This window comes from Bos taurus, chromosome 5 (assembly GCF_002263795.3).
Source record: "Bos taurus isolate L1 Dominette 01449 registration number 42190680 breed Hereford chromosome 5, ARS-UCD2.0, whole genome shotgun sequence".
Taxonomy (NCBI): domain Eukaryota; kingdom Metazoa; phylum Chordata; class Mammalia; order Artiodactyla; family Bovidae; genus Bos; species Bos taurus.
The window spans coordinates 84,778,286-84,803,539 of NC_037332.1; the positions used below are offsets into that span (position 1 = coordinate 84,778,286).

Genomic DNA, 25,254 nt, shown 5'->3' on the forward strand with positions numbered 1-25,254 from the left:
TATATGTTATTTCTGATTCAGCTTTTTTGCTTTCTGGAGGTCTCAATTTGAGCATAATGTGAAAATTTGTTTTATGAACTTAAAAATGTTTTAAGTTTAAAAAAAATTTTTTTTTTAAATTAATTTTGTTTTGTTGTTGTTAATTTCCAGATACATAAATTTAGTTGTTGGGAGACCTCCGTTAAAGAAAACTTATGATCAAACTGTTTTAACAAAGCAAACCAAACAAAAAACGTTCTTATATGCCACATTTCTCTGTTTAGCAGTAGTTGGGGTTGTGTACAAAAGATTGATATTTTGAACTTTGCTTTTTATGTGTTAAAACTAGACAAAACAATTAACCGAGGACCTGCTGTGCACCAATGCATAGCATAGCCTCCGAAGCAGTTCAGAGTTGCTGAGGTAGGTTATCGTTCGGCAAGGTTTCTTTCCAATTCAGCAATGCAGAGTTGCTTTTTAGAATACATCTTGTTCCTCCCATTGCTCTCCCCCAAGAAGGCTAGAAGAGGGGTGGCAGAGGATGAGATGGTTGGATGGCATCACTGACTCAATGGACATGAATTTGAGCAAACTCCAGGAAATAGTGAAGGACAGGGGAGCCTGGTGTGCTGCAGTCTATGGTGTTGCAAAGAATTGGACACAACTTAATGACTGAACAACAACACAGGAAGGCTAGTATTCTTGCATTCAGGTATTTGAAGTGTTATTTCATTGAAAGAATTTTGGCAGGTAGTAAACTGTTAACTGGAACAAGTACTTGTTTAAAATTGAATTGGTTAGTGAAAACATTACAGGCATAAGGATACAGAATGATGTGGTTAACAGTTCTTTCTCCTGTACTGAAGTGCTGTATTTCCATAGTCTCCACAGTATGTTTTCAGATAATGACTGAGCTGAAAGTACTGTCAAATCTCTTGATTAAAGAAGAATGTACAAATATATTTTTTAAAACTTATTTTAAAATTTACATACATAGACACATGCACTTTTGCTCCTACAGTACACACTTGTGTCTCAGTTGTTTAATCAGTGAGATCTGAAGATGAGTATATTGTGGCAACAAGCCATAGTCTCAAGAATAAATCATTTTGTGCCGGTTAAGACCTTAGCAACTAACCATAGTAGGTATTAAACATCTGTTTTGGCTGTGCTTAATCTTTTAAAATTACCTACAAATTCTGGAATATGAAACCAGTGTTTTGTGCCAGTGGTTTAAGGTACATACAAGGATCAGTAATGTTCTCTTCATGTCAGTATGACTTTAAAGCATATTATCAAGAAATAAGTAATTAAGTCTGAGAAAATATGGTAAATAACTGATTCTTTAAAATCTAATTTAAATTTTCTATTAGTAAAGATGAGAAATGAAAAAGTCATTCTGGAACAACTATTTCTTGGTGGTGTTAATTATCTTAGCCTCTGAGGTCCTGATACTGAATTTTTGGTGGCGGGTAGTCTAGTTCTTTTTAATTACTGGCTTCCAACTCTCTCTGCATTACTGGAAACAAAAATCATATATTCTGATATTGGTGATGGGATGTGCATACTTAAAAAGCAGACACATTCAAACTAGTTTTAGAAATAAATTATAATCAAAATTTGCTTCTGCTAAATTATTTTTCCTCCATCATAGAATATTTCAGTACTTCTACATTGACCTTATACCTTCTTTTTTAAACAAGAATGAGAGTTTTTATTCTTAAAAATATGAGCTTTACCTGGTTTGTTTTATTTGTATATACATATATTTGAAATTTCTTGCATTAATTTTCAAATTGAAAAGACAATCATTTGTGAAGATATCTTAAATGTCAGCAACATGCTTTATATTTTATATGCATTACTAAAGCTCTTTTAATACCTTAATTATTTAGTAATTTCTTAAAAACAAACCCTCTCCTCTTAGACAGTAGTGATAAATACAAAATATTAAAAATTTTATATATGGGTACATGTGGCTGTCTCATTTAAAGTACCAACATATTTAATGATTTCAGAAAATAGTTGGAATTTTTATTCTGTAGTTGGCTTAGTTACCTAATTGATTAAATTGATTTCATTAAAAGTATACAGATATTTATGTCACGTTGATACAATAACTTCAGAGGTACATTTTAATATATAATTAACATTATTTAAATCCCTACTTAACTGAAACTTAATTTTATGAATTTTAAATTAAAGTTTTACTTCAAAGATAAATTACTGAGTTCCACTGAAGCCGTTCTTAATACATTCTAAAGATTTGTAAGAATTAATATTGCTATAAAAATTGAGATGCCCCTTTTCTTTTCCTTAACTATTGTAAGCAGTGGATGTGTGATGATGTATGCATGCTAAGATTAAGCTTTAGCTGTTTTACTTAAGTTAATACTTAAATGGCTGATTCTGTGTGCTTGATTGAATTTAAAACTGCAAATCATATTTTTGGTACAAATTAGATTTTTAGGTACTGGGTCCATTTTTTCACATTTGGTTATAGAAAGACTGATGTTACCAATGGCAGAGACTTAAATATGCCACTTCCCATAGTGAGTAATTCTATCTTAAAATTGAAAGAACAGATTAAGCTTAAAAAAAAATGTACGGTAAAATAAACCACTAACATTTTAAAAACATCTTTCTTTCAGAAGGATGGAACATATATCTTTTAAGTTAATTTGTACCACATGTAAATTAATGCGTGCCTAAGTTGCATCAGTCATATCTGACTCTTTGAGACCCCATGGACTGTAGCCTGCCAGGGTCCTCTGTCCACAGGATTCTGCAGGCCAGAAAACTGGAGTGGGTTGCCATTCCTTCTCCAGGGGATCTTCCCAGCCCAGGGATTGAACCCGTGTCTCTTACATCTCCTGCACTGGCAGACGGGTTCTTTACCATTACCATTAGTGCCACCTGGGAAGCCCTATGTAGATTAATATTTGTGTTAGTATTTCTTTTTAGAAATACTAAAGAATTCTTAATATTTTTGAGAATATACTTTAAAGAAAATTTTAAGATTTTTAATATTTTAAGAAAATACTTAATGCTTTTAAGAAATTAACATTTCTTTTTTTAGATGTCAGCTTCTACTTTGGTGGTTACATTCTTCGGGACAAACTAACAGTACAGTTAATCTAAACATTTTTTCCTTTTGTCTACTGTCTAATTTTCTAGACTAGAAAAGACATAAAACTTCTCCATATGGGCATATATGATTGTATTTGTTGTCGTAGCTTTCTCACCATAGCCTTAAGCAGAAGTCCCCTTGGCTCCTTCAAAGTGTGTAAATTAAAAGATATGAAGCCAGTACATTGGATATTGTTCTAAAAATTATTCTTAAGACTTGTAATACGGATACAAAATTGTATTGCTACTATTTTGTATTTTTTAAACAATTAAAAATATTTTCATTTTATGGTAAACAGCCCTCATTTAGCATTTTTATTTAAATAGTGCAGTTCTCTATCCACAAAAGTCCCAGTCTCAGTTCCATTTGTGGGCTCTAGAAATTGACTGGACAGTTGCAACTGAAGATAGAACTTGTGATTCCAGTCTCTTGACCCAGCTGTATTTTGAGGTGTTGTGTGCATGTGTGTGTGTGTGTGTGTTGAAACAAAGGTCTGACTATCCCTTTTGTACCATTTTTCTCCTCACTCCTGACTCAGAGCAGGAGTGGGGATCAGTGGTACAAAAATAACTTGTTTTCCCTAAGTCAAAGAAATAATTTAAATCTAACTTCAGTTTAGACTTTGATTAATTCTGTGACTAACAAACTAAAATGATTGCATTAATTGATATACAGGTACTAATAAAACATGCACTTCCTAATTTAAATTAAAAAAAAATTCTTATCCCATTACAAAACAAAACTTGACTTCAAAGAACAAATCAGAATTTATGCCCTATTTTAATACTGAATCTCCAGTTCTATTCAAACAGTCTGATTCTGTTTGAGAAAAGAAAATGCTCAAGTAAAGCTCAAAATTTCAAACTTCTTGCACATGGCTGTCCCAATAAATTACTATTACCAATGAAACAGACTTTAAAGAAGTTGTGTTTTACAATGCAGAGAGTGGAGGATGCTTTTTATACATTGGTGAGAGAGATCCGACAATACAGATTGAAAAAAATCAGCAAAGAAGAAAAGACTCCTGGCTGTGTGAAAATTAAAAAATGCATTGTAATGTAATCTGGTAAGTTCAGCATATTAATTTTGGCAGAAAGCATGTTTTTCATAGCTAACGAAGTAGCAACCACTTGAGATCTACCTTGGTGTGGGATTCTAATTTGAAGTATTAAAAAAATAAGAAAGGTGTAGTTTGCTTCCAGTCAATACATTTATTTTTAATGGATATTAATTATAATTGAGGCAATTTTTTGATGGCTATAGACTATTCTACATTTGTCAAGGTCTTGAGAGACAAAAGATGCCGGACCATATAGAGGAGTTTAATGGCCCAGAAGGTGGGAAAGGATCACTCTTACAGAGTATGTTTTCTTTTGGACATTCCACAGGCAGGTACTTATTCTATCTCTGCTCTCATAACGTAGTGACATCAGCATCACTTCTTTACCCAGGTGAGAAACCTGGGAGTCTTGGGATGACTCCCTATTTTTCACATCCATTTGGAGGCAATCACAAATTTCTATTATGAATGATGTTACACTCTAACTTTTTTAAAAATTTATTTATTTTTGGCTGTGCTGGGTCTTCATTGCTGCACACAGGCTTTTCTCTATTTGTGGTGAGCAGGGGCTACTGTCCAGTCGCAGCACATGGGCTTCTCATTTTTGTCGCTTGTCTTGTTGCAGAGCATGGGCTCTAGGGCACATGGGCGTCAGTACTTAATGCACGTGGGCTCAGTAGTTGCCACTGTTGGGCTCTAGAACACAGGCTCGATAGCTGTGGCACCACGGGCTTAGTTGCTCCATGACATATTGAATCTTCCTGGATCAGAGATGAAACCTCCATCTCCAGCACTGGCGGGCAGATTCTTTACCACTGAGCCACTAGGGAAGCCCACCTTCTAACTTTCATCACATCATCAGTTCAGACTTCGATCATTTCTTGCTGGGATTGTTGAAACCTCTTACTTAGTTTACCTTTTGCTGCCTTTATTCACAGTGCAACTAGGGAGATATACTTAAAAGGTTTCATAGAATATATATGGCTCCTTAACACCAATCTTCCCCTCTCACCTTTGGTTTCATCTCTAAAAAACTCCTTGACTGAACTTTTGGTCCTCATGTAAATCAGCACTATGTTATTTCTTACCTTCCCTTAAGTCTTGGCTGTTGCTCTTGTTTGGAATGCTAGTGTTCTCATCCCCTAGTTTTACTAGTTAACACGCTTTCATGCTTGTCCAATCTCCTGTTCTCTAAGAATCTTTCTTTAAACCAATCCCATGGATGGAGGAGCCTGGTAGGCTGCAGTCCATGGGGTCGAAAAGAGTTGGACACGACTAAGCGACTTCACTTTCACTTTTCACTTCCCATGCATTGGAGAAGGAAATGGCAACCCACTCCAGTGTTCTTGCCTGGAGAATCCCAGGGACAGCGGAGCCTGGTGGGCTGCCGTCTATGGGGTCCCACAGAGTCGGACACGACTGAAGCGACTTAGCAGCAGACTGGGCCTAATGTGCCCTTCTTATGTATTCCCAGTTTATTGCTCTTAACTGTTACACACTTACCATGTTAAAGTGAAATAAACTATGTTTGATTCCTATACAGTAAGAATTTTAAGAGAGCTAGAATCTCATACTTCTAATCTTTGTATGTCTGTGGCCTAATGAGGTTCCTGGCACACAGGAGCTGCCCAGTTGGATTTATTGAGTGGAATTTCTCAGTTTCCTTTCTAAACCAACCCATATTAAATTTGGTTTTCCTTAGAAAATATTTCCCTCAATAGATGCCATAAAGTTTATACCAAAGCTTAAGGTTTTGATGCATATTATTTGCAATATATAATGTTCTGGGGGAACATGAAATAAAATTGGAGGATATCATTCATTGTGCTGATTAAACTAAAGGTTGGTGTTCTTTATATGAGTCGAAGGTCTGAAATAATGTATCTCCAAAAATATACTTCTGAATAGTAGATTAAGTTCCAAAGATACTATGTGGTATGTTATGAACTAAACTCAGACGAAGAAACAAAGCAAAATTAATGACTGGCATTAATTTTTATTGAGATTTATGAACTCAATATTTTTTGAGCATCATTGTACAAAATAATATTTAATTTAGAAGTGGTAAAACCCAACATTGGGATGCAATCTTAAAAGTAAAACTTCTGAAATAACAGGATTTATGACCAGAGTTAAGTGCTAGTCTTTTTTTCTTCCTACTCTGTTTATTATTAGATGATATTTAAAGTAGAACTATTTAGAATAAAATAAGCTTTATGCTTCAGTTTTTATTTGAAACAGATGAAAGTGTATACTTTTCTAAAATCTCAAATTTGTGCAAACTATTTCAGTGACTGTAGTCTAAATGTCAGATTGTTGGGCATGATGAATCGTTTTCAGTGATCATGAATAGCATTTTATATAAGGAAGAAATTGTACTTGGTAATACCTAAATTTTTTAAATAAAGATATTTTTACAGAATTTGACAGTGATAAATATATGCAGATTAGTTTTTCTTAGTGCTAAAATGATGGGTTTGAACAAATAACCCTAGTGGTATCCTGTTTTGTCTTCTTTACATGTATATGAGAATGATTAGTTCCCACATGAACAAAAGGCATCCACTACCCTGTTTTGAGCAATTTTAATATTTCACTAATCATTAAGATTAAGATTATATAGAAAGAAGAGTTCAGTGGAATACAAACTAAAGTATTTGTCAGAATCTTACAAGAAGGTAATGTAATCAAATTCTCCCTTCATTGTCTCCTAAATACTTATATATTGTTTTCACCTTAGGGTGTGTCTTCTCTGTATCTGTCTCATGGTTTTTCATTTTGTCTACTTGAACATTTTTGTATCATTGATGTTTTTCTTCATTATAAAAACTGTTGAAGTAGACTACATAAGGATGTGTGATCAAAGGGAATTTGTGAAGGGTAAGGAAGTTGGAATAGATTCTCTCTTAAGATTCCATCCTGTTCTAATAGTTTATGTTTATAAATTAGTCAAGGTTGGTACTGTTTATAAGAAAATAGTTATTCTTTATTGTGTCACTCGAAGTTTTTTGCTCTTTATGTGTTAACATGAAGGTTTATATATATGAAGCCTTGATTGTATTGCTGATGAACTGTCTACCTACTTTTCCTCTCTCCTGTGGGTGAAGCAGAAGCATATGTTGTATCAGTAAGTGGGGAACATCAAGTGAAGTTTGGGGGCTTCACTGGGAACTTCTACTCACTAGTGTTCAAATGAATAATTCCAGTTTTTATACAACTACTATTTAAATGTGAGCAAGCCTCTCATTCCCACTCTATTTAATTCTTTAAAAACATTGGTAATACTTTTATAAATTTTAGATAAAATGTGAAAATCAGTTAAATGTAACTTGCATGAAAATGCCCAGAATTAATTTAGTTATTGAAATATTAATTGTAGAAGATCTTAGTAATGCATAAAAGAGAAATATGTTAAATTTTCAGTTATTTTCAAGATAAAATAATTTAATGAATATGTTTCTGTTCATATTCGACAGAAGTGGTTAAAATGAGTAAAAAGCCAGTTTTCATTGTTCTTAAAGTGGCTTGATTTATACAGCTTTGTTGTGTATTTGTTCCTGAGACTCCCTCTGGTGTCTAGGTTTGAAAACATCATTAGGTTAACAGGCATTTAATAACAGTTACTGGGGCTTCCCTGGTAGCTCAGCTGGTAAAGAATCCGCCTGCAATGCAGGAGACCCTGGTTTGATTCTTGGGTCAGGAAGATCCCCTGGAGAAGGGATAGGCTACCCAACTACAGTATTCTTGGGCTTCCCTGGTTCCTCAGACAGTAAAGAATCCACCCGCGATGCAGCAGACCTGGGTTCAATCCCTAGATCAGGAAGATTCCCCTGAAGGAGGGCATGGCAACCCACTTCAGTATTCTTGCCTGGAGAATCCCCATGACAGGAGGAGCCTGGCAGGCTACAGTTCATGGGATTGCAGAGTCAAGACCCAACTGAGTGACTAAGCACAGCACAGTACTCTTCAGTTGAACAGATTTTAAAATACATATTTTAAATACAAGATCGTATTTTTCCTTTAATTTTTATTTTGCTTGTATGTTTAATTTGCTTTTAACTGGGGTAGGAGAGGAATTGACTTAGGTGTAGATCTTGCACCATTCAGGATTGCAGGGTTAAAATCAGCTGTCCTACTAGCAGTCTGAGTGGTATTTTTCATGTTCTGTATGAATGATGAGGGTGAAAATTATTTTGACTCAAAATCACTTTGAGTGACTTTGAGTAGCTTGCTTTGATCAAAACAAGATGACCAAAATGACCAAATGGCAATTTCTTTGAAGATAACAGCATTTGACTTTATATGAAAAACTTCTGAATACTTCATATACTACACAGATATTAAAAGTATAATGAATTAAGAAACATCTCCAAATCAGTGGACTTCACCACCATTTAAATGATCTAGATCTTTTCTCCAATAGAAGCATTACATTTTTCAGAGTATTGTGTCTTGTGGTCATTTTAAATTTTCTTCTCACAAATATGTGAATTGAAACTAATGCCTTAATAAAACTGAAAGTTATATATTGATACTGTATACTTCATGATAATTATTTAAATCTAAATGGATTTAAATAATATTGAACCATGGCTCAAATATAGTGAAATAATTATAAAAGTAGTATATACTGGCGTGGCTTATATCAAATGTCTAAAACTCAGGGATAATTAAGTATAAATATATATTCACATATATACACAAATACATTTGGATTTTGGTGACAGAGGTATGCCAGTATGGAAAAACTGGTAGCAAATTAAGTTCTCAGGAAAAGTCATGTGTTAGTACATAAGTGTATGTAGGATTCTTTGCCATTGATTTCATTGCCTTTGGTGAAAATCAGTGTTCCTATAATGTTACCAAAATATCCTTGAAGACACTTAAGAATCCTAAAAATCCTAAAAAACCTGATATATATATGTCTAAATAGAAATGTTAAGTATTCTTATTCTTTCTCAATATTTCCACTAGTAATACATCCTTTCTGTTTTCTGTATACCTCAAACCATCATATATATTCACGTTTTAATACTTGTTATGTGTTTCAGGGTGTTGACGATGCCTTCTATACATTAGTTCGAGAAATTCGAAAACATAAAGAAAAGATGAGCAAAGATGGTAAAAAGAAGAAAAAGAAGTCAAAGACAAAGTGTATAATTATGTAAATACAATTTGTACTTTTTTCTTAAGGCATACTTAAGTAAAAGTGGTAATTTTTGTATATTACACTAAATTATTAGCATTTGTTTTAGCATTATCTAATTTTCTTTCTGCTCCATCCATACTGTTAGCTTTTATCTTGAATGCTTATTTTAAAATGACAGTGGAAACTTTTTTCCTCTAAGTGCCAGTATTCCCTGCGTTTTGGTTTTTGAACTAGCAATGCCTGTGAAAAAGAAACTGAACACCCAAGATTTTTGTCTTGGGGTTTTTGGTGCATGCAGTTGATTACTTCCTATTTTTCTTATCAATTGTGAACTTTAGTGTGAAACAAATTAATGAGGCTTTCAAATCATCCCTATTGTATTGTTTTATCTAGTCACACACATGGATTAATTACTAATTATAACTTCAGTTGAGATTTCATGATTGGTTTTACTGAAACATCGAGGGAACATGAATTTATGGGCTTCCTATAGTTTCATCTTGTAGGTATCATTGTCCTATAGTTTCAGTTACCCTTAATGAATGTCAGGTTACACTGTTCACAAAGGTTTTCTTCTTTCCACTGCTATTTGTCAAATGGTCACGTTCCCTAAAATACTATATTTTTTCTATAAAAAAAAGAAAAAAATGGAAAAAAATACAAGGCAATGGAAAATATTAAAAGGCCACTTACTTTCCACATTAGGTAAATTCCTATAATGCTCTGAATAGCTTTTTATGTTAAGGCAGACCCAGTAGGTAATGAGGATTAGAACAAGCATTTTGGGACTATATTTACATGCTTTAAATTTTTGTAATAACAAAAAAATTTTAACATGTATAAAGAATTCTCATAGGAATTAAATACAGTCTCCCTGTGTCAGATTGCTCTTTCTTAGCATAAATCTTTTTCTTGAACTTCAATCTTTAAAAGTAGTTTTAATTCTACTGATAGTGATGTAAAAGATTATTTGGGCCAGTTAGCTTGGTAGGTGTTACAGAGACCAGGGTGGCATAGCCGGGCCTTGTGTGAACCTTTAAGCTACATGGAGAGTTTCACAGTGTGGACTGCATCCCTGTGGTCTTCCATTGTTGCCATGCCTTGGTTGGTCAAAAACAAGGACTTGCAGAGAGATTGAATAGCTCAGCAAGGTACATTCTCATTATGTCGTAGTCCTACTCAGGAACATCACTTTTTTAAAATAAAAAACCCCAAAAAACAGAACTTAAAAAAAAAAACAACATTATTTTAAATGAGATTTTCGGTGGGGTGGAAAGATTTTAATTTTTTTTAAACGATGAAATGAAAAAATGTCAAAATCTTGAGTATTGGCTAGTTCTCTTTAACACTGGCTAAAGTAACATTTTTGTAAACACTTCAGTACAGTCTGGTCCATTATTAAGAATATCTAATGCTTATACAATAAAGTAATGCTAACAAAATGATTCTTTGAATGCATTTAAAATGTTAACTTATTTTAAAATATTTGAACTGAGATAGTGTGTTGAGGTGAAAGTATCACTGGACAAGGAGGAAGTTGACTTAGATTCTAAGTTATGTGTCTTTGATTTTGGACAAATCACTTACTAGCCATTTCTTCATTTTTAAAGAAGTCATCTCAAAGGCTGTATCTAGCTTTATAACTATGTGATTTACATTCAGTTTACATAAGGATATACCTATTTGTCAGTCTCAGCACCATCTGTAACTTTTTACCTGTGTTATCATCTTCAGTGCCAGTCTTAGGCAAAATTGTGCAAGAGGTGAAGTTTATTTTTAAATACGTTCTCTGCTTCCAGGACTTTTCCCATATTAGTGTTGTCTTGCCTGCCTACCTTACACTTCTCTATGTCCCATGACTTGATGTTTTTTCTTATAATATTTCTCATTTCTCTGAACTCAAGATTTATTGCTGCTTTGGATATCTCCATGATGGCCTCCCATCAAATCATACCAAAATGTCCTATATTGTAAAATTCCTCAGGCTTAACGTAATCTGACAGATACTATAATGGGATTTGACCTAATAGCTAATTTTCAGATTGTGGCTGTAGCAATTTAATTTTGATCCTCTGAACATCATCTCTTTGCTGCCTGGTTCATCAGTTACAAAGCAGGAGTTTTCATACCTGCTATGAATAGTTAGAACCCTATCCCATGGAAGGAGAATTTAATAAAAGTAGTGCTGAGAGAATTCCTTATGTAATTTACTAGGACTAGCCCTGCTAATAGTGATACATTCCATTGTTTTAAAAACTAAAATCTTACCATGAAAGACATTTTCAAATTTAACTCATGTCTTACTCTTTAGCAGAAGTCATTTTTTCAGCAAATATTTCAGTGCCAGGCACTGCCCAAGGCACTGGGGATATTAAGAGTACCCAAACATGGGACATAAGGCCTGTCCTTAAGTAGTGTTTATATTCTAGAGGGTCTATATATCAGTGAGGCATCTGACACATGACCCAGATACAACATAATGCATGTTGTAATTCTGCAAAAAAATGATTTGGTCTCTAAGTTTAGTTTCTTCCAGTTCTAAAATACTTGTTTTGCTCTTATTCCAAAGTAGCTGTTTAGTCAAGCTCTTTTTTAATTAAATCAGTTTACTTCAATGTTTTAAAGGAGTAAATTTGATTATTTTTTTAATTTGGCATAATTATGTGATTCTATTGAGACAATTATAGTACAAATTAAGTTGTATGTCAGATAATGTTAAAATCCCCCTGCATGTAGTATGGTCTCTTTGTATAAGTAATTATAATAGATGTTCAAAATTAAATATTGAATTCTAAAAGTTATTTCTTCTGGGTAAAAATAAACAGATGCCTGAGCTAATTCACAGAAAAGGAAACTTCTCTGTAAAAATCAATATGGTTTCTGAGATGCTATATTAAACTACAGGCTTCTGGAACATTAGGTAGGGAGTTAAGACTTGCTTTAGTACCTCCTTTTATTTCTAAACAAGAGAAAGAAATGGCCATACTTCAGGACTTGCAGTGTATAACTGAGGTGATTTTTAGGACTCTTGAATTTTTGATGTAGCTGGGCAACTTTTTTATGGCAGTGGTAATTATCCTTTATTATGTGAATTTTGAATGGTTTAATAAAATGTTTGTTTTTGTAGAGATTTTAAAAGGGGAGAGATAATCCTAGAAATAACATAAATGTTATCTAATTACAGCCTTAAAGATAAAAATCCTTGTTGCAGTTAAAAAAATTGCTAAATTACATAGTTTTAGACATTAACGTTTGTGGAAGAATGTAGCAGAAGTATGTAGTAAAATTTGAGTGAGTATCTCCACTTAGGAATTCTAGGCTCTATTTTAACTGAGTCACACTGCATAGGAATTAGAACCTAACTTTTATAGGTTATCAAAATCTTGGCCACCATTGCACAATTTTGTCCTAAAATATATGGAAACTTTGTGAGGCATGTTAAGTTGCAGTTTGCACAAGTTCATCTCATCTGTATTCCAGTGATTTTTTTTTTCCTAACCATTTTTCCTACACATATACACATTTAGGTTTCTTTGTAGGCAGTAAAAACTACCTGCCCCTTCCTTCTGTCAAAAAGTAATAATTTATTGATTATTTTGTATTAATGATTTTTAACAACCCATTAGTAACTTTAAAGCTGAATTTATATTTAATAACTTTGTTGTTGATATTGGGTAGCATGAAATCTGCATTGAGAAATTGAACAGCATATAACTGGTAGCTGTAAATTCCTTCAGAAAATGAAATTTCTTTCTTTCTAGAAATATATTCACATCAGTTCCTAAAGATGAGTCATAACTAGTAATACTTGTTTTAATAGTTTTAAGTGCCTGTTTGGGATGATAATAGGCAATTTTAGATGAATTTATGATAAAAAAATTATTACCTGCAGAAATGTCAATTATAGACGGTCCCCTTCCCTATAGAGCTAAATGGGTTATGTAATGTTTTATTCAAAAGTTTCCAATTCCACTGTCTTGTGTTTTCATGTTGAAAATACTTTTGCAGTTTTCCTTTGAGTGCCAATTTCTTACTAGTACTATTTCTTAATGTAACATGTTTACCTGGAATGTATTTTAACTATTTTTGTATAGTGTAAACTGAAACATGCACATTTTGTACATTGTGCTTTCTTTTTGTGGGACATATGCAGTGTGATCCAGTTGTTTTCCATCGTTTGGTTGCGCTGACCTAGGAATGTTGGTCATATCAAACATTAAATTTAAAAATGACCACTCTTTTAATTAAAATTAACTTTTAAATGTTTATAGGAGTATGTGCTGTGAAGTGATCTGAAATTTGTAATATTTTTGTCATGAACTGTACTGCTCCTAATTATTGTAATGTAATAAAAATAGTTATGGTGACTATCATAGTGTGGACTTTTTTTTTTTTGGCTGTGCTGCACGACTTGTGGGATCTTGGTTCCCTGACCCTGACCTGGGTCCACAGCAGTGAAAGTGCCAACTCCTAACCACTGGATTGCCAGGGAAATTTGAAACATTATCCCCACAAATGATACAGGATAGTTTATAAGCAACAGACGCTAAATTATATTAGCATATATTAGTAAATTAGTAAATCTTTTCTTTAGCTTATAAAGCTAGATGTTTTTTATTTGTAAAAGGTGCTGTGAACATTGTGTAAAAGTTTAAGTGTTTGCTTTAAACCACGTTAGGTTTAGGTCCTATGACATACTAACACATTTAGAAGTGGATGCAAACCAAATCTGCCTTTATGACAAAAGAATAGAATAACATAAATCATTACTTTTTATTGAAGGTATTGATATACAACAGGTGATTTGTTTTAAGGCTCAAAGGCATCCAATTGCAAAATTAATACTGGAAATAATTAAATAGGCATGTAATGCCAGTCACTGGTAGGCTGTTTCAAGTTCTTAACTCTATACATATTATTTCTACTAACTGCACTTAAATCATTACCAGATGCTACTTCTTTTGCAGTGAACACTGGATATGTGCTGTTAACATTTCAAATGGGGTCAAAAATGAGCTCCTTCAAAAGTTAAGGGAAATAAACTTGCAAGAAATTATTCTGCTTAAGTGTTAAATGGCATTCTCTTTTCAGTAAAATGCAGAAATGAGCTAAGAATAATTGGCAAATTTCTCACTAAAACTTAAGTACATTATATTTTCATTTGAAATTGGGTGCTCATCAATTTTTAATAAGTAGTTGGCAATATTATATAGCTAAATTACTATAAAATTGACATTTAACAGTTAATTGTTATATAAAAATTGAGCATAAAGGTTGCTGATAAAGCAATAGAAGTTGAAACCTGTTTTAGTTCAGTAAGGCAGCTCAGGTATTTTTAACACAATGTATATCCTTGACACTTTAAATGTTATTTTTGTCATAGCTGGTACATAAACAGCTGGCACTGATCTTCAGTCAAATGATAGTAATACTGATCATTTAGTTTTGTTGGTATCTGAGTAATAGCGTTGTTTCATAGCTCTGTATTTCCTAAGGAAGTATAATGCTTCTAGTTCTTTCATTACAAATTTGCCCCTTTCAATAAGTTCTTTGATCTTCTCTGGGTCCTTCACATCTTTGTTTTTAAGGAAAACATTCTTCAGACGCCTTTTGAAATAGTCTGCTCCTTTTGGATAGTCTCGTCCAAGATACAGCAGCTTAAAAAAGAAAGATTATATATTTCTAAACAATCTATGTCATATAACATTTACAAAACTGGCAACGTACGTACTTACATTCTTATAAAGATTCAATACTTCTCCTCTTAAAGAATTGGCCATTTTCACTTATCATGGAAAATATCCACTTTTATATGTAATATACCTAAAGAAAAAGAAAAATCTTTACAAATAACTGCATTGTAGTCTTGAAAAAGATTTTACCCACTGGTAAACTAGTACTTTTTTTTTTTTTTTGCCATTCAATAAAAGTTGATTGTGCACTTTTATGTTCCAGGCAGTGAGATGCAGCTGTAAACATGTCAGGTAAGATAGCTGCTATCACAGAATCAGCATCTCCTGAGGGACATAAAAGATCATTATGAGTTGTGGTAAGCTCTATGAAGGAAACAGAACAATTAGAGAAAGCAGATCATCGAGATAAGCAGGTGGGCCTCTTACAGAGTGGCATGAATTAGAAATAGACTTGGAATCCCAGCTGCACAGTGTTGTACAGGTTGCTTAATCTTTCCGAGCCTCTTTTCTTGTCAGAGGGAGAACTGTGTGCCCTGCTCTCGAGGCAAGGCTCGAACTGTTCGCAGGACACTGGGACAAATCAAGGGTGCCCTACAAAGAAAGGCTAAAGAGTAGGACAAACAGGTGTGAGAGTCAAGCAGGTTCACAGCTAATGGCAAATGGGCAGGAAGATCAGTGATGAAGAGACCAAGTGAACAACCCAGAAAGGGGGTACATGAGGAGCAGGCAATATCCAGTGGGATAGATAAGCTTAATCTTCATGTGTACTTTGTGCTGCTAGTGAAAGGCAGCTCCTTAAAGGCACCATCACAGCCTAAACATAGAAAATAATTCCCAATACTTGTGACGGTTGTGGGGGTTAACTCCTAAAATTCGTACATTATAAACATTTAGTTTGTGATAGGCCCCAAATGAATGTCAATGCCATATATAACCTTAAAATTTCATAATGCCCATTTGCCCATTAATCTAAAATAACATACCTTTTTATATCCCTCATTAACAAATTTTTATTTTAAAATAACTTCATTCAATCTTTCAGAAAAGCTGCAACTCAGATTTAATAACTTTTTTCCCTGAACTATTTGAGGATAAGTTGCTAACATGATACCAAATCAACCTGAATACCTTGTAGTGCCATCCAAAAGAAATACAGTGCAAGCCATCCATGTAATTTTACTTTTGATAGTCCTTATTAAAAAAACAGCTGAAATTATTTTAATAATGTATCATTTTTATCCAAAATATTTTAAGAAGTGTTATGCCAGACATGTTTCTAAGTACCAGTGGCTTAGTTGCTACCATACTGGACAACAGTTTGAGGTACTTTCTGTGAACAAGGATGTTTTCTTACAGCACAAAACAACCATCAGAATCAGGAAATTAACAAGCACTGCTATATTACTACCATTGAATCCACAGCCCTGTGTTTTGCCCTTTGTAGCAAAAGAATCCAATCTACACTGATTACACATTGCATTTAATTTCCATGTCTCTAGCCTTCAATCTGAAAAAATTCCTTAATTTCCTTGATTTTCATAAACTTGACATCTGTGAGGATCACAGGCCATTAATTTTGTAGAAATATGTCTTGTTTTGATGTTAATTTATGGCTAGGTTCAGCTTACATAGTTTCGGCAGAAACATTAGACATGCTTTATTTCATTGCACTCTATTATGTGGACACAATTCCAGTCTGTTCCATTATGGCTAAAGTTAGTTTTGATCACTTGGTTAAGGTGGTGTTTGTCAGAACTCTCCAGTTACTTTTTTTCCTTTGAAGTTAGCATTTTGTGGGAGGTACCGTGAGACATAAGTATATGTCATCCAGAAAAACCTTTCATCTTGCAAAAACATTAAAAGTAACAGAGCTTATGGTGGTGGTGGGGGGGGTGGCGGGGGGCGCAGTTTGAGGCATACCACTCAAATCCTCTGCCGTTGTAAACAGAGCACCAATTTAAAAAAACAAATTGGTACCTGGAGAGCTGATCTGAGCCACTCAGATTGCTCTCAGTATTGCTGGAGGATACCACAGAGATAAGATGAAGTTTATGAATAGGAGTAGAGGGCTGGAGACCAGGAAGGGATCACAGGAGACAGGAGGAAATCCCTGGGGATGATGGTTTTACCATCATGATTGTGGTGAGGTTTCATAGGTGTAGGCATGAGTCAAATTTATCAAATTGTACTTATACTTAATAAGTGTAGCATTTGTATGTCAATTACATGTTAGTAAACCTGTTTAAAAGTAGTGTAGACATGCTGGCAGAATGCCAAGAGTAGGGCTGGGAGATCCTGAAATGCAGGTGAAAGTAGACATCTAAACCACGAGGCTGGTCAGTAGGGGATTCAACCTGTAACCAGGTCAACAGTTATATACCTCTGGGGTATACAACTAAGCAACTAAGTAGTGTTTTTTTTTTGTTTTTTTTTAACAAACATACTTGAAAGGCTTCTGCTGCCAGTATAGCAACTTGAGTGAAGACCTTTTCTTGCTGAAGTTTATAGATCTGCTTCTGTGGCTTTTCTTTCTTAGGGAAAAAAAATAAATAGCCAACACTGTTTACATGTTAATAATTGTCTGCATCCCCTATTTACTAGTGATTTATGAGTTCACAGTGACAAGTATACAATGATCAGAACATCTGAGTTCATTAACTTTCTTGTTTTCCTCCAAAGTGCTATTTTTCTGCTTTTGTCTGTTATCACTTGAGCTTTCCTGCATAAATGGTAGTCCTTTTCCAAAAAAAAAAAACCACCACAAAAAACAAACCCTTTAGAAATCTGCTTAGAAGTTGCAGCTTAGAGACTTTGGGCCTTCACTGAGAGTGATCTAATTGGGCCCTTTATTGGGGAACCTCTGATGTTGTTATCTTAGTCTGTTCCTCCTGGGCTGGTCAGATTCCACAGATAAGAGTCTTCCAATCTTCTGAGGATTTACTAAATTAAGAAGTGGAAAACGACTGAGGGCCTTGCATTCAGCATCATGTATACTCAAATACACCTAACCTGCTCCCAGTGTGATTCTCATGTCCTTTGTATGCCTGAGGACACCCCCACACCATAGATGATTCTGTCCAGAAATAAACCTCTAGTCTTCTGAGAGTGAGGCATGCACTTAGAGGTATTTCTCAAAGAGCTTTCACTTCATCCTCTCTGATTTACTTCATTCTTCATTTCCAAATCCAATGGCCCTGTTCCAGGGCCTTTTTGAGAATTATGCAGTATAAATTGGGCTTTTCAAGTGTGCTAGATGACAGTCATCTGTCTTGCAGCTTCCAAAGTTTGTCATCTCCTCCTCTATTAGTCTAATTTTTTTTAATTTAATTTTATTTTTAAACTTTACAATATTGTATTGGTTTTGCCACATATCGAAATGAATCCGCCACAGGTATACATGTGTTCCCCATCCTGAACCCTCCTCCCTCCCCATACCATCCCTCTGGGTCGTCCCAAATGGTTTACTGAAGATTTAGTGTTTTCAGGAGTGAAATTAGATGGGTCTATTTAACCGGGTACAGCAACAGCTAATTCCATTTTAAAAACTTTTTTTCTGAGAGCCATTTTTTGTGTTTTAATCTTACTGAAAATGACACTTAAGGAAGAACCTTGTGCCCTTAAAATAATTGTAAATCTACATTAGATGTAATTTCAAATAAAAAATTACAGCCTGTTTAATTCCTGGCAAAGAGCATAGCTCTATTTAATTCACAATTTGTAAAAGCTTTTAGAATGTGGGTTAAATTGTCTTTAGCTGTTTTTTTTTTTTTTAACAAATTATGCATAAAAAAGGACCTGCCCAGCAAAAAAGTAGCTGCTGTGACCAAGATAAATTTGTCCCATTCCTTGATATATTAACTTTTATGAGCTGAGGAAATGTTTTATTACTGCATACTGACCTTTAGGCATTTAAGTTTACTTTAGCCTTTAGGAGAAACAGGTTTCCTTGGGTGAACTGGTGAAAAATTTAAATGCAGCAGGGACCTGGGGCTGCTCCTTAACTCTGCATAAAGTCATGGAAATTACTGTTTTTATAAAGAGCCAAATGAGAGTTAGGGACTGTGAGAAGTTCCTTATCATTCTAAGAAACCTGGATGGGGGTGGGCATACAATCCACATTGATAGCTCTTTCCCAATGACTTGTGGGCCAAGACTTAACCAACTCCAGTATTGGGTTAAGTGAGAAGGCAATGGTAACCAACTCCAGTATTCTCCTCTGGGAAATCCGAGGGACAAAGGAGCATGGGCGGGGCTACAGTCCATGGGGTTTCGAAAGAGTAAGACATGACTTTGTGACTAAACAACAACATCATCGTGCCTAAAGCTATTACTGATCACTCTTCCCCATGAAGTTCAGATTTGACTCAAACAGATGGAGCACATTTCCCCAAAGTAGTTAAGCCTAAAAAGCTTCACACTAAAATTTATCCCAACACACTTGGCTGCACCAAAGGATATGTAATCCGAGAGTCAGGTGGCAAGAGATTTTGCCCCCAAAGCTGGTATTCTGCTTGGTTGAGGCCTACCTAGAAGCCAGATTATAAAAGTGAGTTGAAAGAAGATGGTCATGTATGTTCAGAGGGGCTAGGAACTGCACCTGTCTGGAGGTAAAAGTGAACAGAGGAAATGGGCCTTCTTATTCTTGCAGGCTGTAAGACTAGTAGAGGAGAACTATATAAGCCCACTGGTATAATCTCATAGCAGAGCAGTCGCCTAGAACACAGTCTAGCATGTTCTAACACATCCATAGCAAATCCTCCTCCCTGGGGGGAATTTGGTGGAAAGAGAACTTGAGCAAGTCTCTCCCCTGAAATCCTATGATATCAAAATTATTTATGATTACCATCCACACTTCCTTACTCCCATCAGAGCTGACTGAAGTTCTGTAATCGTAAACATTAGTAGTTTGACTGAAAAACAAAAGCTTAGTTCCATACCAGCTTCGGAACTCTATATCAAGTCGACATTAAGAGGTTTTTAATCTTGCTACCAGGGATGTGAAGGTGAAATGTCATAGCTATGACCAATCTGGATTTCTGTGGGGAGAATAACACTTTAACCTACAAAGACTAGCTCAGTCAGAAATACTTATTTAATAATACCTTTGGTCAACGAAATTGCAAGAGACAGCGCATTATAAAATTACAATCAGATGAGAAATGGTGGCAAGAATTTTAAAGCATTTCACGTCTTGTCAGGCTAAAATGGGGTTTAAGCCTAAACGGGGTTTAGATCTAAATTCATACGGAATTCAGATACGCTTTGGAAGGTTAATTTCTCAGTCTCTTAATTTCTTCTAGTTTTCCTGTTGGTCTAAGCTGCCAGAGTTTCTTCATGTTGGTAGACCGACATTCGAAGGGTTGTGCTACCGGTTAGTACACTGTGACCTTGACTCTGGGCACAGAATTTAGCGCGTCTTGCTGGGTCTCTGAGACCTCCACCAGTAAGGAATACGTTACCAGGAACTGCTTCAAATTATTTCCAGTTCTTGTTTAGAGCTCCTCTTGAAAAAACAAAACAAAACAAACACCAAAAAACAGCATATACCTTGATAGCTCAGGTAATAAACAACCAGGTGCAGGGAGAAGAATCTGAAGGTCATTTAAAAATAAACAACCCTCTGGGAGCCAATTTATTTACCTCTTTTTCTAAACTGCCAATCGAGCCCGGCCCCCCGCTGGTCTAAGCGGTGACGGCCCAGGAAGCCGACCCGGTGTCAGCTACTTGACCCAGTCGCGTAGCCGGCGGCCCCCTTCCTTCTCGAAATCCGCAAAGAAAGATTCGCCCCAGCAAATCTAGGGAAACAGGGAGAGGGGCTGTCAACGTCGGAAGACGCACACAAGCCCTTTTTCTACACCTGTTGGTCCTCGCCCAGAGCATACCGCCTCCAGACTGAAGCGTCCGGAAAACAAAATAAGACTCCCCAGCGCGGCACTCACGCACTTTCCGGCACGCCGCAGCCGTAAACGCAACCCTCAGCTCCAACGCTGGAGGCTGTCGACCGAGGCGGGCGGCAGGCTGTAGTGGGGCGGAGCAACCTGTCAGGGAAGTGGGTAGGGCGCCGTCCGGAAGAACCCCAGCGCGACTGCGCGAACCAAACGCGAGGCTCTCCGCAGCGGCCCTGGGGCGCCAGTGGGCGGGGCTTGTCGTCCTGACAACGAGGGAGCGTTTGTCCACACAACCCAGAGATCACACTTGGCCGACTACCGAGGTCGTGTATGCATCAGCATGGTGAGCAGGGAACGTAGGGGAGCAGGGTCAAGGGGCGATCATTGATGCTCCTGCGCCGTGTTAAATGATATGGCAAGAGCCCGTCATATTTTATTAGAGGAGAGCGAGTCGGTTTAGGAAAGACCCCATATCCTTAGGGGGGATGGACCTCTCCTGAAGTATGGCCTTCCATTCGGGGTCAGATGGACCGAAGAGAGAGTCCAGACCGGTTTCTGCAAATGGGGAATGGCCAGTTTGTGGTGTTTTAATCAGATCAGCTGATGTTTTAATCTCCAGCTGCTGCTAAATTCAAATATTCGTCTCAATTTAGTTACTCTTAGTCGTGATAGACATTCCTGTGAAATTGCTTTTTTTTTTTTTTTTAATTGCAGCTTGGTGGAAATGCATAGGTTTTGTTTTTTTTTTTTTTTTTGGCCACCTCAGCAATTAATTGAAAGCTGCTGCAGTTTACTCTGCTTTGAAAAGTTGTTTTGTGTGGTCTTTTGTGGAAACTTGAATTGTTTTGTGATTCAGAGTATGCAGCCTGCCTGGTGTTTAAGTATGATAAAGCTTCTTGTTTTGTTTTTCTGCACTCTTCAGCTGTCATGTCTTCTCCAGGAACACAGACCAACATGTAGCTATAACATGTTCTCGTTTCCCATTTTCTTAAACGTGATTTCCATCTTCTCCAGTGATTAAAACTAGATGAAAGTGGAAAGTGTAATTAGTTAATTATTTAATTCATTAATTAAGGGAAAATATGGAGCATACTCTTTGTGCTTGGCACTAAACTGAAACGAAGTACACAAAGGTGATAATTACAATCTCTCCCTTGTATGGAAGACAGACTTAGCAAATTAATTACAATACAGTTTTATAACTGTAATCATTGAAGTGACTACGATGGAGTAACACAAAGATGGGAATGTTAAAATTAGGGCGGGAGAGGAAAGGGGGATGGGAAGAGCAGAGCAATGCTTTTCAAGCTGTGTTTTAAAGTATGATGAATTTGCCGGAAGTAATGAGAAGAAACAGAGTGTGGAGAGCGTTTATGTCAGGAAGAACAGAAAGTAAATGGATTTTAAACTGACTTAAAGCTGCTGATAACTTAAGGGAATAGGCACCTATTTATTATTTTCCAACCAGTACACAAGTCTCTTGTTTTTAGATCCCTTTGGCAGTCTTTCTCAAAATGTGGCTTCTGGAAAATTGGAATAAGCCCGGAATGGACTTGCCAGGCGGCTCTAGTGGTAAAGAACTTGCCTGCCAATGCAGGAGACATAAGAACCACAGGTTCCATTCCTGGGTGGGGAAGAGCCCCTGGAGGAGGGCATGGCAACCCACTCCAGAATTCCTACCTGGAGAATCCCATGGACAGAGAGGTCTGGCAGGTTATAGCCTATGGGGTTACAAGAGGTGGACACTACTGAAGCGACTTAGTACGCATGCAAGCCTTGAATACCAGTTCAAGTGCAGATTTCAGGAACAGACTGGACTCCAGATCTAAGTATTAGTTTCCTAGGACTGCCAAGTAACAACATACCACAAACTAACTGGCTTCACCAATAGAAATTTATTGTTTCATAGTTTCAGAATCTAGAAGTCTTAGATTAAGGTGTTGTCAAGGCTATTCTCACCCTGCAGGTGCTAGCTTCTGCTTCTTTTTGTCTTGTGGCAGCATTATCCCATTCTTTGGTGTTCGCTGAGTGTGTGTGTGTCTGTGTCCACATTTCCCCCTTTTTACAAGGTTTCCAGTCTTATTGAATCAGAGGTCCGCCCTATTCCAGTATGACCTCATCTTAACTATATCAACAAGGACCCTCTTTCCAAACAAGGAAACACTTGGAGACACTGGGAGATAGGACTTATGTATGAATTTTGAGGGGACACAATTCAACTCATATCATGAACTGAATTACTTATGGGGAGAGAGAAGTGAGTATGTACACTTTTAGGCCAGGAATATGCATTGTTATAACAGGCATCCCAGGTGATGCTTATGCTCTCTGAGAACTACTCTACTACTGGATGCTCTTATGATTTGCAGGAAGAATGAGTATATGTGGCTTCCCTGATAGCTCAGTTGGTAAAGAATCTGCCTGCAATGCAGGAGACCCTGGTTCGATTCCTGGGTTGAGAAAATCCACTGGAGAAGGAATAGGCTACCCACTCCAGTATTCTTGGGCTTCCCTTGCAGCTCAGCTGGTAAAGAGTCTGCCTGCAATGCAGGAGACCTGGGTTTGATCCCTGGGTTGGGAAGATCCCCTGGAGAAGGGAAAGGTTACCCTCTCCAGTATCCTGGTCTGGAGCATTCTATGGACTGTATAGTCCATGAGGTTGCAAAGAGTCGGACATGACTGAGTGATTTTCACTTTCACTTGATTATATGTACTTATCCCAAACTTGCCTCACATTAAAAGCATTAATGAGAGATGACAGTTTGCCCACCTTTAAAATTTAGCTGCTTTGAAACAGGGCCATTGCTGTTTACATATTCTGCTGTATAGAATTTATTTCAAGGTGGACATATGTTAACTATTAACGATAGCAAGTATGGTAAAAATAAAACACCTTTGTAAACGTTGTGCGAGTCGAGTCACCATTCTTATGTCATCTCTAGTATCTCAGAGAACTTTGTGTGTAAATCATTAATAAATACCTGTTGAATGAATTAATGAGATATATGCACTTTATAAGAACATATAATCTACTGCTTGATGTCAGTTTTAACATTTATGTTTTATATAGTGATAACCTTATGGCTTGAACCATAACTTCTCTTGTACTAGTCTTCAAATGTGGAAAGTATATCATCTTACAGTCACATGATCCCCTACAAATTCCTTACCAGAAATCTAGTGAACTCAAGGGCCAAATCAGGAAATTACAAGTAGTATTACTAAAAAATACTTGTAAATATTTATTGAAATGCTGTACTTTCTAAGATCTAAAAAAGCATACCTCTGCTTTAGGACACGTTGCTGAATAGAATCACTTTGCCATAGCTTTGCCTGTTTTAAATTACTGATTCTTTTCCTATAAAATCAGCAATCTAACTTGATAGAATGACTATTTCTCTGTGATGTGAAATCATTCCCACACATTTAGGCTTGACGTTAATGATTTCTTGTTCTTTAGAACCCTTTAAATCAGTGCCTTCTTGACTGGTATTCAGTTTCATAATCAGATATTTCATTAAACACGGATCATTGATTGTCATAAGAAAGTGTAAAATTTACTTACAAAAGATGCTTCAGTGGGTGAACTATCATAGTGTTTTATAGACTTGTAGTTCTGTCTGAATTCTTTCCTAAAAAAACCTTTTGAGATAATTTTAGATTTAAAGAGAATCTGCAGAGGGTACAGAAAGTTCCCTTGTCTTTTTTACCTAGCTTCTCTTAATTTTAACATGTTTAGGCAATCATGATATTTTTGTTTAAAATGTATGAATTATTTTTTAAATTTATCAATTCTTTTGTTTTTCCAACTTTTAGGCTCCCAAAGCAAAAAAGGTAGGTAGAAATTATTTCTCAAAATAGTTTTAAAGAGCTGACATTGTACAAATTGAATTTTTAAAACATTTTCTGGTAGTTGTATTATAGTTTATAGAGTTTACTAAGCTTAGTTTTTAGACATTAATGCTATCTAAATCATTGAATAATCCTTTACAATAACAGGACATATTTCAAATTTGATGTAGAAAAATGGTTCTAATTTCACAAAGACTTTTTTAAGATAGGCTTTAATTTTTACTTGTGTCTAGATTGAAAGTATTTTATTATTTGTGCTCTATAAAATTTTGGATTAAGAAGCTTTTTCTTCATTTCAGATAGACCCATAAAAATTTAGGTCCAAAACCTTCTGTGACTTAAAAGTGAACCCTAAGATAATATGTTTCTAAATGGGTTGCATGGTAACATGTACTGAATTTTTCTGTGCTTTGTTAAAATTTCCATTCCTTAAAGGATGTCTCAAGTAACTTTTTCTCTCTTCACTGAGTAGATTTATACTTTAAAGCAGCGATTATAGTCTC

General features: G+C 35.7%; 3 protein-coding genes across 13 annotated transcripts in view; 2 read left to right on the plus strand and 1 right to left on the minus strand.

Annotated features, from left to right (window-relative positions):
* KRAS (KRAS proto-oncogene, GTPase) overlaps positions 1-10,756 on the plus strand; it is a 39,542-nt gene extending 28,786 nt beyond the window's left edge. For 2 of the 3 annotated variants that reach the window (XM_024992102.2, XM_059886665.1), the window contains exon 5: positions 4,052-4,172. In XM_024992102.2, the coding sequence (XP_024847870.1) occupies positions 4,052-4,171 (120 nt within the window). In that variant the 3' untranslated portion in view covers position 4,172. Of the gene's footprint in view, positions 1-4,051; positions 4,173-9,220 lie in introns of those variants that run through there. The other variant, NM_001110001.3, reaches the window with a different exon arrangement.
* Positions 10,757-14,067: 3,311 nt separating this feature from the next.
* Positions 14,068-21,036, minus strand: ETFRF1 (electron transfer flavoprotein regulatory factor 1). Of its 2 annotated transcripts, none has more exons than XM_024992307.2 (3): positions 20,955-21,036; positions 15,054-15,141; positions 14,068-14,975 (listed from the first exon to the last, which is right to left on the minus strand). In XM_024992307.2, exons 2-3 carry the CDS (start codon positions 15,096-15,098, stop codon positions 14,754-14,756), a joined length of 267 nt encoding a protein of 88 aa, XP_024848075.1. In that variant the 5' UTR covers positions 15,099-15,141; positions 20,955-21,036; the 3' UTR covers positions 14,068-14,753.
* Positions 21,037-21,127: 91 nt separating this feature from the next.
* The window catches only part of DNAI7 (dynein axonemal intermediate chain 7), an 87,828-nt gene continuing 83,701 nt past the window's right edge, over positions 21,128-25,254 (plus strand). For 5 of the 8 annotated variants that reach the window (XM_059886482.1, XM_024991821.2, XM_024991819.2 and 2 more), the window contains exons 1-2: positions 21,129-21,242; positions 24,716-24,733. Coding sequence is in view for 6 of the 8 variants with exons in the window: in XM_024991819.2 (XP_024847587.1) it covers positions 21,240-21,242; positions 24,716-24,733 (21 nt within the window). In the remaining 2 variants the exon portion in view is untranslated. 8 annotated transcript variants of the gene reach the window in all.